At 52.9% G+C, this 13,855-nt stretch overlaps 1 protein-coding gene across 5 annotated transcripts in view; it reads left to right on the top strand.

Annotated features, from left to right (window-relative positions):
- MYLK (myosin light chain kinase) overlaps window positions 1-13,855 on the top strand; it is a 263,098-nt gene that overhangs the window by 169,931 nt on the left and 79,312 nt on the right. For 4 of the 5 annotated variants that reach the window (XM_034659556.1, XM_034659553.1, XM_019803103.2 and 1 more), the window contains 5 exons: window positions 2,555-2,692; window positions 4,505-4,702; window positions 5,659-5,908; window positions 11,424-11,495; window positions 11,930-13,167. In XM_034659556.1, coding sequence (XP_034515447.1) covers window positions 2,555-2,692; window positions 4,505-4,702; window positions 5,659-5,908; window positions 11,424-11,495; window positions 11,930-13,167 — 1,896 coding nt within the window. Of the gene's footprint in view, window positions 1-2,554; window positions 2,693-4,504; window positions 4,703-5,658; window positions 5,909-10,512; window positions 10,527-11,423; window positions 11,496-11,929; window positions 13,168-13,855 lie in introns of those variants that run through there. The other variant, XM_019803105.2, reaches the window with a different exon arrangement.

The raw sequence follows: 13,855 nt of genomic DNA, 5'->3' as shown, positions 1-13,855 counted from the left end.
CTGGCCACTGCAGCCCAGGCAGAGAAACGAGATCGCTGCACTTCAGTACTGGGCCTCCCCGAGCCCACTCCGGGGGCCTCGGGTCAAGGGCAAGTCTGCCTGGCTGCCCCTCTGTCAAAGGCAGCGATGCTGCGGGCTGGGGCAGAGGCAGCAGTGGGAGCCTGAGAGCACATCCCCTGGTCACAGACTGTAGGGTTATCCTGCCACCATGCCCTTTACAACGCACCTGCCTTGGGGGAGGCTTCCTCCAGCATCGTGAGCCTTCAGCCTCTCCAGTCCTCACTCCCAGAGGCTGCGCTCGGGAGAGCTCTGCAGTGGGCCCTGTTTTGTTTTTAGTGCCAAAAGATAGAAACTCAGTGGCAAATTTGGAGTTAGATTTTTCTCCGGTATATAAAGCACCATGGAGGTGTATCCCTATGGCTATGGGCTTTCTGGAAATCTGGTATATGCGGCCCTTGCTAATAAGAACCCAAAATACCAGAATCCCTTTCCCCCAAAACTTTAGAGTTTGTTAGAGATATCATAGCCCTCTCCCTCCCTACTTCTGCCCCTGCAGAAACAAAAACAAAAAAGCTCCAAATTGATTGAAGGTCAAAGCCACCTGGCTCGCAGGGCAAAGGACAAGATGAGAGACAGGGCACCCATGAGCTCATCCTGCAGCAGGGCTGTCCTGTGTGGGAAGCTGACACTGGCTTGGCCATTCTGCTGCCCCTTCCCTTCCAGCTCACATGAGGCAGGTCCAAGCCCAGCTTGGGGGGCATTCCAAGAATAACAGAAAGCCTGTTTGTGACCCCCGTCTCCCTGAAGAACTGAAACGGGGGTGAGTGGGCCAGCCCTGGACCCAGAGAATTGTCCTAGCTTTTGTGTCGGACTAGCTGGTGTGCTTCCTCCCTCCCTCAGAGACTTTCTTCCCCCAGTTCTTACCAAGACCACACTGATGTACCGTGAACTGCATATATTCCTGGTGTTTCATTTGAAACCTTCGCCCTTGAAACCTTCACCACAATCTTAAGAAATAAACATCTTTATCCACCCCAGTGTACCCTGCTGCCCCTTTGCAGTTCTTCCCCATAAGCCCCAGGCAACCACGGACCTGCTTGCTATCCCTCGGTATTGCATTTTCTAGAATTTTATATAAATGGAATCATCCAGTATGTACTCTTTCTTTGGCTTCTTTTATTCAGTGTCATTTTTGTGAGATGTGCCTGGTGTAGGATCTCCGGTTAGTCTGTTTCTTTGTATTGCTGAGTAGTACCCCACTGCATAAACACAGCACAATTGCTTTATTCATTCACCTGTTTTTTTTTTGTTTTTTGTTTTTTGTTTTTTTAAAGATTTTATTTATTTATTCGACAGAGATAGAGACAGCCAGCGAGAGAGGGAACACAAGCAGGGGGAGTGGGAGAGGAAGAAGCAGGCTCATAGCAGAGGAGCCTGATGTGGGGCTCGATCCCACAACGCCGAGATCACGCCCTGAGCCGAAGGCAGACGCTTAACTGCTGTGCCACCCAGGCGCCCCTATTCATTCACCTGTTGATGGCCATTTGAGTTGTTTCCAGTTTGGGGCCGTTAGGAATAAGGTCGCTATGAATGTTTGTGTACAAGTCTTTGTCGGGATGTCTGCTTGCATTTCTCCTGTGCAAATACCCAGGGGTGGAATGACTAGATCATATGGTAAATGCCTGTTTAACTTTTTAAGAAAGCGCCAAGCTGTTTTCCGAAGGGTCTGTTCCCTGCCTGGTGCGGCAGCGTGTGAGCGGTCCTGGTACTCCAATCCTTGCCCACGCCAGTGCTGGAGCTGGCTGGCCTTTGTCATTTGAGCCACTCTCGTGAGTGTAGTGTCTTTGGCTCTCTTGAGGTACTTAAAATCTCACGGGAGGGTGATAAAGCATTCACACAGCCGTGGAAGACGACAAGGAAGCTCGTCACTGCTGTTTTATGAGGGGCATCGAGGGGTGTTGTTAAATGAAGAAATGAGACGTCAGTCAGTGCGTAGAGTGTGCCATCCTTTCTGTAAGAGGAGAAAGCGGAGGAGTATACCGATTCGCTTGCGTGTGTTATATACACAGACCATCTCCGGCAGGATGAACGAGAAACTGCGTATTGGTTGCCTGTGGGGTGAGGAGCCTGACGGCCACAGGTCAGGGCTAGAAGGGAGACTACACATACTCTTTGGTACTTTTTAAATTTGGTGCTGTGTAATTTTATCACTGATTCAAAAAGGTGAATGAAATTAAAAAAAAAAAAAAAAGAATCTCCTAAGATGGCCAGCACTGAAGTTCTCCTGAGGAAGCAGAGCCTCAACTGGGCTTGGCCCTGCAGAGGTCCGTCCTTTCCCTGCTCCCACGCAAGAGCACTGGTATGCCAAGCAGAGAAACAGGCTCACCCAGTTCCTAGTGACCTCCAGCCCCTCCCCACACGCCCCACCTGTTAGCCATCAGCCTCTGGCGGGAGCCCGAACCTCACCACAGTTAGGTGCCCAGCAGGCATTTAGTCTGTGTTTGTCGAATGAATAAATGACTGTTCACCCCCTGTTCTGTTGTCTGCCACACAGAAAAGAAGAGCGACAGGAAGAGCGGGTACCTTCTGCCCACGGCTCCCGGCAAGCCCGTTGCACCCCTCTTCCTACAGGGCCTCTCCGATCTCAGAGTCATGGATGGAAGCCAGGTCACCATGACAGTCCAGGTGTCAGGTCTGTCTCTGCATCTCTCTCCTCGGGGTAGATGTGAAAACGGGTGTGGTTGCCATGCGCTCATTGCTCCCCCACGTTCCACTCAATCATCCACCCACCAGAAAGTCAGCACAGGACCATCAGTCAGTGGACCCAGAGAAGAGGAGCCTGCTTGTCCCTTTGGGCAGAATTTTCTGGATTCAGGGTTAATTCAAGGTGATCCAGAGGAAGAAGATGACCACAGCTAGCGGAGTGGAGATTAGTGGGGAAACATAATGGGGCCACTGTAGCTGGTAGATTTTGAATAATGGTGAAAAACCTGCTGATGGGAGAGCTTCCCAGCTCTTGGAAGATACTCTGTTGCCCTATTCAAGTTTAAGGTGAGAAGACAAAGTAGAGGTCCTTCTAAAACCAGGGTGGGGTGACAAGAGCATGTGACCAGCAGCCCAGTCAGTGTGAGCTGTCACAGTTCTCACTAGAGGCCAGCAAGAGAAGCCTGGGGACTCTGCTGGCACAGACTCATTAAACAGACTTGTGCCCAAGCATATCCAGAGTTTCCTGTTCACTGCTGACCACTCTCAGTCCCCCTGAAAGCCTGGAGGCTGCTCTTCTGGGCTTTAGTTCATCCTGAGCTGCAGAAGTAATAAAGATGACCTGTGGGAGAACTGATGGGCTCCCCCTTTCAGGGATCCCCATGTGCCCCCCATGCCTGCAGGCTTGAGGCAGCCCCATGACAGTCCCAGGCCGATGCCTGGCTGCCTCCTCTGTCCACACTCCTCGAATTGACAGAAATCAGAGGCACTCTGCTCCTGGCCTCTGTACCCGTGCTGGCTAACCCATCAGAGGCAGACCCCACTTTCTGTCTCCTCGAGAGAGCCTGACACCACACAGCCTCCCTTGGCAGCCATTCCTGCATTCCCAGGGCCTTGCTCCTCGGACGCAGAGCACAGTGCTACCGCAGGGGCAACTCTCACAGGTGGCCATTGTCTTATGTCCCACCAAATGCTAGAGTCTACCCAGGAGAGTAACCTGGCAAAACCCGAAAATGCTATCCACCCTGAGCTGTGTTTGGAAACTCGCATGAGCTGGTGCCCATCTCCACCCTCAGACCCAACATTTCTATGGTAACAAAATGAGGTGCTAACTGACTTTTCCTCCTGGTGAAGATCAACAGAGGAGTGACTGCGAGGTCACCATGGCATTGCCTGGATGTGCACGTGTTGTGCGGGGTGGGGCAGAGCAGGAAACGCGTCCGCTTCACACCCAGGGAGCCAGTTACCATGTTCCCAAGAGCTTGAATTCTGATTTCTTTCACTTCCGATGCTTTCTAGTTTCCACAAATCTGTTGTTAAATAATTATCATGAATATGCATTGAGCACTTTCCTTGTGCCAGATGCTAGGCTAATCTGCTAAAGATTTTATCTATCTATCTATCTATTTATTTTGAGGAAGGGGGGAGGAGCAGAGGGAGAGGGAGAGAGATTTTCAGACTCGCACTTAGCGTGGAGCCTGATGTGGGCCTCGATCTCACGACCCTGAGATCATGACCTGAGCTGAAATCAAAGGTCGGACATTTAACCGACTGAGCCACCCAGGCGCCCCTCTAATCTGATATTCTAGTGGGCTGTTCCGGGGGACTGTATTAATTTATTCAATCCTCCCAACAAACCTCTGAGGAAGATATGGTTAGAATGTTTTGTGGATGGGGAACCTGAGGCATAGAGAGGTTAGTACAGTGTCACAGTATTAAGTGCAAATTTGCCACTTGGCCCAGGGAAGCAACCTCCTGCTGGGTCTGCCTGCCCTATCTCCCCGCCCCGCCCCCTCCACAGGAAACCCGCCTCCTGAGGTCATCTGGCTTCACGATGGGAATGAGATCCAAGAGTCAGAGGACTTCCACTTTGAGCAGAGAGGCACTAGGCACAGCCTTTGTATCCAGGAAGTGTTCCCGGAGGACACGGGCACATACACCTGTGAAGCCTGGAACAGCGCTGGAGAGGTCCGCACCCAGGCGGTGCTAATGGTGCAAGGTGAGGCTGCCGGGCTGCCCAGGATGGGGGCAGGCGCGGGCAGGAAAGCCATGCTGCCCTAGCGGGCCCTCCAAAAGCAGTCTGGAGGTGAGGAAACCACACGAGCTTACTCGGTTTCCCCCGTGGCCCCTGAGGTCCTCGGGTCCCATTCCACCCCCTGAGGCCAGGCTCTGGCTGAGTAGCACCACTGTTCCCTAGAGCCTTCTGAAGTCCCTGCCGTCTCCAGGTCATTGGTGACAAGCTGCAGAGTGCTAGGAGAAAATCTTCTGATACACTTAACAATTAGGGAGTGACAGTTTTTTTTTCCCCTTTATCGAAATACCGTTAACACACCATGTTACATTAGTGCAGTAAAAGCTTTTGAGGTGAGCTGTGGCCTGTTAGTGTCCTTGCCTTTAGAGAACCTGTATTTTTTTTTAAAGATTTTATTTATTTATTTGACAGAGAGAGAGAGAGCCAGTGAGAGAGGGAACACAAGCAGGGGGAGTGGGAGAGGAAGAAGCAGGCTCACAGCAGAGCAGGGAGCCTGATGCGGGGCTCGATCCCAGGACCCCAGGATCATGCCCTGAGCCGAAAGCAGACACTTAACGACTGAGCCACCCAAGTGCCCCTAGAAAACCTGTATTTAGGAAGAGAGACCAAGGAAGGACAGATAAAGCAAGTGGCAATTCTTAATTATACACATCTCATTGTAGATCATTAACACCTAGCCCAGTGCACCTTCTGGGTTATCTCCCCTGCTCTGGATATACAGATTCGTGTCAATATTATCCTCAGAGAAAGTAACCAAGATAGGTTTGCTGTGAGAAGGATGTGCTTTAACTGTATATGCAATAAAAGTGATTTCTGGACCAGCTGTTATTTCCAATCTTCGACCTTTACCACCATGGAGAGCTGAGTGGACCCTCTCTGCTGAGAGGCCTGCCTCTCTAATTCAACCCTTTGCCAACTTCCAGAGCCTCAGGATGGCACCCAGCCCTGGTTCATCAGCAAGCCCCGCTCAGTGACAGCCTCCCTGGGCCAGAGTGTCCTCATCTCCTGTGCCATAGCTGGGGACCCCTTCCCCACTGTGCACTGGCTGCGAGATGGCAAAGCCCTCTCCAAAGACACTGGCCACTTCGAGGTGCTACAGAATGAAGACGTGTTCACACTGGTTCTAAAGAACGTGCAGCCTTGGCATGCCGGCCAGTACGAGATCCTGCTCAAGTGAGTCCACGTGTCCTGCCAACCTCCTTTAACCCACTACCCCCCAGATTCCTACTCCTGTCAAAGTTCCTACCTGGGACTAGGAAGCCAGTGGAAACCCAAAATAATGTGGGGCTGGGCTTCAAGGTAAAGAAAGGTCAAGCTTGGTGCTGCCAACAAACTTTGGTTTCTCTCGCTTCAATGCAAAGGTGTTCATTGAGCTCCTGGGCTCAGTTCCCTAGGGCCCCTTGTCTTATTACATCCTGGCTTTTGTTCCCCTATTATCTGGTGTGTGGAGTGTATGAAGGAAGAATGGATTAAAATTGGAAAAGCAGCAGGATAGAGGGAATGTATTAGGTATCCATTGCTGTGTAACACATTATCCCCAGACTGAGTAGTTTAAAACAATAGCTATCTTCTCACAGTTTCACTGGGTTGGAATTTGACGCAGCTTTGCTGAATTATTTTTACAGTGAAGATGTTGGTAGGGACTATGGTCTCAGAAGGCTTGACTGAGCCTGGAGGATCCACTTCTAAGATGTCTCACTCATAGGACTGTTGGCTTGCGGCCTCAGCTCCTTGCGGTGTGGACCTCTCCCTAGAGCTGCTTGAGTGTCTTCATGACATGGCAACTGGCTTCCACAGAGCTAGTGATCCGTGGGAGGGAATAAGTTGCAACTTGCAGTGTCTTTTGTGATCTACCCTTGGAGGTCACACACTGTTACTTCCACTATATTCTATTTGCTAGAAGTAAGTCACTAAGCCCAGTTACATTCTATCTCCTGGAGAGAGGAGTATCAAAGAATTTGTAGACATTTAAAACCACTACAGGGAGGTTAACTATGCCTGTTCCTTTTTTTCCCCTCCTGTTAAGGTTTTTCTAGATTACATGGGAAGGTAAGCTCCATGAAGGCACACTGCTTTGTTCCCAGAGCCTAGAACAGTGCCTGCCCAGAGTCAGCATTCAGTGTTTGTTAAATGAAAGTGATCCAGAAATGTTCTTCTACCTTGAAAATGCTCTGACTCATAAACCCCATGCCGGCCCTGGGTTGACGGCGACAGAGCCCCAGCCCCTAGAGTTGATGTAGGCACTGAGGAGGAGCGTTCTTCTGACCTTGACCCTGCAAACAAGACATTGTGCCACATGTCAAAGATGTTTGGAGCTGCTCTGGCTCGGGTGGCTGGCTACTGTGTAAGGGGCTTGCTTTCCTGGATAAATCATTTCCCTGTACTGAGCACATCATGTACAAGTCTCTGAGCCACATGCCAAGGCTACTGTCAGGGTAGAGCACTGTTGCTATAATAATAACAGAACCCAGTGTGTGGCCCACCGCTTGGGGTGTTTCTGGGCATGTGCTTTATGCTTGTATCAGTTAGCTTTTGCTGCGTAACAAACACCTCGAATTATAAAAAATAGTCATTTATCATTTCTTTAGATTTGCTGGAAAGTTCTGCCTAGCTGGGTAAGGGTTAGCACATCCCAGCTGAGCTAATGCCGTGTCTGTAGTCAGCTGCAGAGATGGTTTGTGGGCTGGCTGGTCGTCTTGCTACCATCAGCAGTATGCACAGAACACACCAACAGCCTTTGCTTACACCCAAACCAGTTATTATCGGGAAGGCAAATCTGCCTCCAGACTAGAGAAATGATATACTCTTCCTCCCCTAGGCCAGTACAAATAATAGAAAACTGACAACACGTGAGACTCGAGCTTGTCTGCAAGGAAGGAGTCGTACTGCGGGACAATACTCACATTAATCAAGCCAAACTTCCTAGAAGGGAGAAGCTCCTTGTGGGATTTTGAGGACAATAGGCTGAGGTTTAGCAAATGAGTAAAGGCTTGCCTGTCGAGGGCACGTTGAAGAGCTGAGCAAGAAAGGGTAGGGAAGAGCAAAGCAAGGGCTGCGGGAAGTCTGCCAGGCCAGAGTGGAGGGTTGCACTGGGAGGTCGGCAGGCAGACTGTCTGGGCCCAGCTGGGGACAGTCATAAAACTTACACTGTCCCAGCTGGAAGGGACTTCAGAAGTTATCTAGCCGACTCATCGTTTAATAATGGGGGAAACTGAGGTCCCAGGGTCACGGATTTGCTCGTGGCCACCCAAAAGCAAGTAGCAGAGCCCAGTTGGAACCCTCATCTCTGTCTTTTAATCAGATTCTCTTCCATTCCTTGTTTCTCCCAAGTGCATGGGAACTTGGGGAATCCAGGAGGTTGCACTAGGGTCCCCATCCATGCAGCCCTTGCCCCTTTTCCCCTCCCCAGAGTCCAGCCTCTTCATTCCTTTGGGTAGCTGTTGCCCCAGCCTTGGTTTTGTCCCCAGCTGAGGAACAAGTCAGTGGAAAGTTCTCCTGGGGAGAATGTGACAGGCCTGCCAGGGGCCCCTTGCCTCTCCAGCTTTTCACATCCTGACAGAAATCAGACCTAGACTCAGGACAGAATGCCTTTCAAGAAGGGAGACCGAATATCTGGAAAGAAAGAGGGGAGTAGTGGTGTGACAGGTCCTGTCTGTCCCTGCTACAGCTGTGGCCGGATGGGTCCTGCCTCCCGTTCCCTAATTCTTGTCTCCTGAACTGAAAAAGGAAATGTCAAAAAGTCAGTTCCAAATTCCAGCTGAAATATTTGAAAGATTGAGACTTGCCAAGAAATTAGTTCTTTAAACTAATTTTACATATAAAACCCATTGCAGAGGAGGGTGATTCAGAGTGGGACAAGGTCCAAGGCTTTTTAACCAGAGTGGGCTTCTTATTCAGGGTTTGGGAGGTGGGAGGAGAAAGGGTTTCGTTACCTTGTAAAAGGTGCAGCTGATGGGGTCTTAGCCCCATATCCTCTTTAGCAGGGTGTGGGGCCTCATCCTCAGCCCCGGCCTTGACTTTGTAACTGAGTATGTAGATACAGATACCAAAGATGGTCTCAAGAGGCTGTTTGGCTGGTTAGATTATCTGGTGCGTGCGTGTCCCAGGTCACGGGCCTTTTTGACCTTTGTAGGCTCTGAATGAACCCATGATTTGCCTCCAAGGCCCAACAGAAGACTTAAATTTATGGCTGCAGAATTGGTGACCCCCAGATCACTCCAAGGGAGGATTCCCTTATTGGGCCAGCCATGGTATCCCAAGTTCTCCACCTCTGTCTGCCCCTGAGACTTCCGCAGGTGCCTCAGGTTGAGGCCTGGGGATGGGCCAAGCACCAAGCTACCTGTCCTCCCTCCCTAAGGGCAGGCAATCCAAACAACAGAAGCCCTCACCTGCTTCCGCATGGGTAGCTGGAGCTCACTCCAGCTCAGGGGATGGGGTGCCCCACCATTTAAAGCCTCTGAAGGGTTTGGCTGAGGTAAAGCACAACCACCTGGTCAGCGTCTGCTCCTGATTTTTGCATCCGGGCTGCATTGCACCTGTGGCAGGAGGAAACTCAGCGGGACAGTGTCGGGAAGCACTGGGAAAACGCAGCCCTTGGCCTCCCGGCCTCTTGCTCCTCACCAACCCTGGGCCCCACACCCTGTGCTTGAAAGAAAAGCAGGGAATGAATGGCCTAATACTGGCCAGCAGCCTGGCAGAAGTGGAGTGCCAGGGAGCTGGGCCTCACCTGTAAATGACCTCCCGTGTTTATTCTACAAGTTGACCCAAAGCCCCGTGAGCCTTCCGTGCTGCGTGCTTAGGATGTCCTGAGGGCCTCTTAGCCTTCCCAGGGCCTGGCACTAAGGAGGCACCTGATTGCTGTTTGTTGAGCAAAGGAACAGCCTCGGGCCTTCCAACTGTCCAGACCTGAGGCTCCCTGAACCTTGAATCTGTACCCCCTCAGAGCCTGAGCATTGACAAAGGTGCCCAGGAAGGGACCCCAACCGATGAGAGGAGGGTTGGAGGACAGCCCAGATTAACCTCTCTTTGTTTCAAATGGGTCTCCGTGCCTGGGAGTGAGTGGCAACTCCCCAGGTCCCCTGCAAATCATCTGCCACGCCATGGCTGCCAGTGGCTGACCTGGGCTTGGCTATCCACTGGGAGGGAGGCCAGGCAAAGCAAGGTAGATAGCCACATCCATCCGCAGGGCTGCGTGAACACATGCTCAGGGGCCTGTCCATGTGGGGATGACCGTGCTCGCGCCTGTGTTCCCAGACACGGACCTGCAGTGCAGCCGCCTAGGAGGGAAGGTCCCATATCTGCGTGTATCCATGCGTGCAGTTGATATCCACATCCACGCAGAGCCGTGCACAGACACACACAGATCCCACAGTAGATTTGTACTGACGAGCCCTGCGGGCCAGAGGGGGAAGGTATAGGTCCCGGATTCAGGGAGACCTGGCTGCCAACCCCTTTTTCTGCTGGTTGGCTCTGTGAGTTGAGGCCAATTATTTAACCTTCAGAAGCCTTATTTTTCTTATAACAACAGTGCTGGCTTCCCAGAGATGTCATGAGATGCAGTGAGATGGGTTATGTAAGGGACCTGTTGCAGAGCTTGGCACAACCGTGGTGGGATCTGAGGCACGTGCCGGGGCCCTTAAGCACCCGTGAGATGACCACGCAGGGTGGATGAGTGGGAGAGCCTGGGCTCCCCCAGCACCGCCTCCAGGAAACTCCCCAGCCTCCTTTCTTAGCCTTTAAAATGGGCGTAATAGTGCTGCATACCTCGCTGGGGTGTTGTAGGCACAAGAAGGTAATGGATGTGAACGAAAGGTGGAGGGCCCTTGTATAGAACGGGAGGTTATCACCGTGAAGAGTCGCCTCCAGCTCAGTCCTGCCCCCACCCCTCCCCTTTGCCTGGACAACCTTGGCTGCTCAGAGCTCAGAACCGCCAGCAGATGGCAGCCACGCAGGGGCGGAGGGCTCATGGGCGCTAAGTCCCTGCAGGGAGCAAGCACTGTACAGCCCAGGGGCCTCAGCTGGCCATGCACCACAGGGACACTCACGTTTTAACAGTGGGTTGAAGGATCCAGAGCTCTCCCCACCTGAAGGAAGGAGAGAGAAAGTCGCCCATGCAGGAAGACACCTGTTTGGTTTTTAGCTGATTGGGAGGGATTAGAGGGTGTTTTCATTCCATGAGCAGGAGAAGGGGAAGTAGCAGTTGGGGGGTGGCACTGTGCGGAGAGGACGGAACCACCTCTGTATTGAGGGAGCATGGAGTCAGACTCGGGGTCACCGCCCGGGGCTGCACGGGCTAGACCGAGCAGCCCTATCACTCTGGCAGGTTTAGACTTTAGTTTTGAGTGATTGTACTTAGATTGAGTGATTGTCTTGTTTTTGTAATATACTTAGAGGAAAGTATTCCTACTTCTGGATCTCTAAGCTGTTGTTCAGAAGACTTTTTTTTTCCTTTTTATACAAGAGCTGGGGTGGGGGAAGGGTGACCAAAGCAGGGCAGGGCCTGCCCTAGATCTAGGTCTTGTGTGGGTGTTTGGGGTCACAGCTAAGCCTGTGGCCCCTTCTTCCCTGGAGCACACCAGCCAGCCTCAGGCCAAGTTCCTGCCTGCCCTGCACTCCACATAGCCCTAGGCTGAGCAGGCCCTTGGCTCCGAGAGCCTCTAGATCTGTATTGATCTCTCAAATCTTTCAGGAACCGGGTTGGCGAATGCAGTTGCCAGGTGTCACTGATGCTGCAGAGCAGCCCCACCAGAGCCCCCCTGCGGTGAGTGCCCCCAGGAGGTGCCCGGCCAGGCGCCATGCCACCACCCACCCACTTTTCCTCCCGGCCCCTGCAGCCCAGCCCAGCAGCGCCAGATGATTTGTATCCTCCAGCTGAGGCTGCTGAGCCAAGAGGGAGAGATTGGAAGGGGAATGAGGGAGGGAGAGCTGGGGAGGAGAGGGGGTGAATTATTATTTTTTTTTTTGCACACACCCTTATAAGGCTACTGAAGTCATTACCGATGTAACAAACCAAGTAAGCAAGCAAGAGCCTCTCACCAATGTTCCCTTCTATAAACACAGCCTGGTCAGCCCCAACCTCCCCTTCCCCCTCCCCTCTACCCTCCCTCCCTCAGGGATTTGCTCTCCCCTGACGTTTCTTTCTTACCCGGCCCCTTTTCCTCCTGCTACTTTCCTTTTTCCCTTCACTGGTTGCAGGGGGAGGGAGCCTACCAGCTGTGAGGGCCTCTACAGCCAGGGAGCCGGTGCTGATGGTGGTGGCGGTGACTGCTATGGGACCCTGAGGCCTGGCTGGCCAGCGAGAGGACAGGGTTGGCCTGGTGAGGAAGACAGTGAGGACGTGCGGGGAGTGCTGAAGAGGCGTGTGGAGACCCGGCAGCACACCGAGGAGGCCATCCGCCAGCAGGAGGTGGAACAGCTGGACTTCCGTGACCTCCTGGGGAAGAAGGTGAGTACCAAGACCGTGTCAGAAGAAGACCTCAAGGAGATTCCAGCTGAGCAGATGGATTTCCGTGCCAACCTGCAGCGGCAAGTGAAGCCAAAGACTGTGTCAGAGGAAGAGAGGAAGGTACACAGCCCTCAGCAGGTCGACTTCCGCTCAGTCCTGGCCAAAAAGGGGACTCCTAAGACCCCAGTGCCTGAGAAGGCACCACTTCCCAAACCTGCCACCCCAGATTTCCGCTCGGTGTTAGGCAGCAAGAAAAAATTACCAGCAGAGAATGGTAGCAACAATGCTGAGGCCTTGAATGCCAAGGCAGCAGAAAGTCCCAAGGCTGTGAGCAATGCCCAGCCTTTAGGGTCCCTGAAACCCTTGGGCAATGCCAAGCCTGCTGAGACCCTAAAACCTGTGGGCAATGCCAAGCCTGCCGAGCCCACGAAACCTGTGGGCAACATCAAGCCTGCTGAGACGCTGAAACCCATAGGCAACGCCAAGCCTGCTGAGACCCTGAAACCCATAGGCAACGCCAAGCCTGCTGAGTCCCCGAAACCTGTGGGCAACGCCAAGCCTGCTGAGACCCCGAAACCCATGGGCAACGCCAAGCCTGCTGAGACCCTGAAACCCATGGGCAACGCCAAGCCTGCTGAGACCCCGAAATCCATGGGCAACGCCAAGCCTGCTGAGACCCCGAAACCCATGGGTAACGCCAAGCCTGCTGAGACCCTGAAATCAGCTGGGAAAGAAGAACTCAAGAAGGAGGTTAAGAATGATGTGAACTGTAAGAGGGGGCATGCAGGAGCCACAGATAATGAAAACAGGTCCGAGAACCAAGGGCTAGCCCCAACCTTCAAGGAGAAGCTACAAGATGTCCATGTGACAGAGGGCAAGAAGCTGCTACTCCAGTGTCAGGTGTCCTCTGACCCCCCGGCCACCATCACCTGGACGCTGAATGGAAAGACACTCAAGACCACCAAGTTCATCATCCTCTCCCAAGAAGGTAACAAGGGCGAGGGCCGGGAAGAAGGGGTCTCTGTATCAGGGCCACCATAGGCTCACGGAGCCTTGGGCTTGTTGACTGCCGCTCATAGCCCAGAGTCTGGGCTGGAATGCCCAGCCTCTGCGCCCCCTCCCTGGCTGGAGAGGTGCCCTGCTCCGGGCTCTCGGGCACCCACTCCTTGACTGGGCGGTGAGAGGGGGGCGTCTGGTCCCGTGGCACATGCCCAGGCCTCGGCACCTGTCTGGAGAGATGCTTTGTGGCAGCCCAGCCGTGGCTTCTCAGAGCAGCCCTGGGCCCGAGCTGGTGCCCCGTGGCTCTGACGTGGAGAGGGCTCTGTTTGCAGGCGTGAGGGGGCTGGAGCCCCCCAGGGCTTGGAGCTGAGAGCTGCTTTTACAGCAGCATTTTAGGTTTGGAGAAGGGTGTACAGTGACGGGATGGCACAGGACTGTGATTGGGGGTCAACAACAACCTAAGTCTTGATAACATTGTGGGTTTGAAAGGATCCGTGGGGGGAAGCCAAAACCCCAAACAGCCCCTACGGCACACACTCCTGGGCGGACAGAGCCACTTGCTTCCTAATTTGGATGAGACTTTTGTTTGCTGGTATTTCACATTCTTGGGTTGTGGGGAGAAGAGGGGGGGCACTATATCCTGACATCTGGGGCCTTTCGGGGTCTGGAATTCTCAG

The sequence above is a fragment of the Ailuropoda melanoleuca genome, chromosome 1, assembly GCF_002007445.2.
Source record: "Ailuropoda melanoleuca isolate Jingjing chromosome 1, ASM200744v2, whole genome shotgun sequence".
NCBI classification, from domain to species: Eukaryota; Metazoa; Chordata; class Mammalia; order Carnivora; family Ursidae; genus Ailuropoda; species Ailuropoda melanoleuca.
Note: the sequence above shows the minus strand (reverse complement) of the source record. Positions and strands in the feature narration are given on the sequence as shown.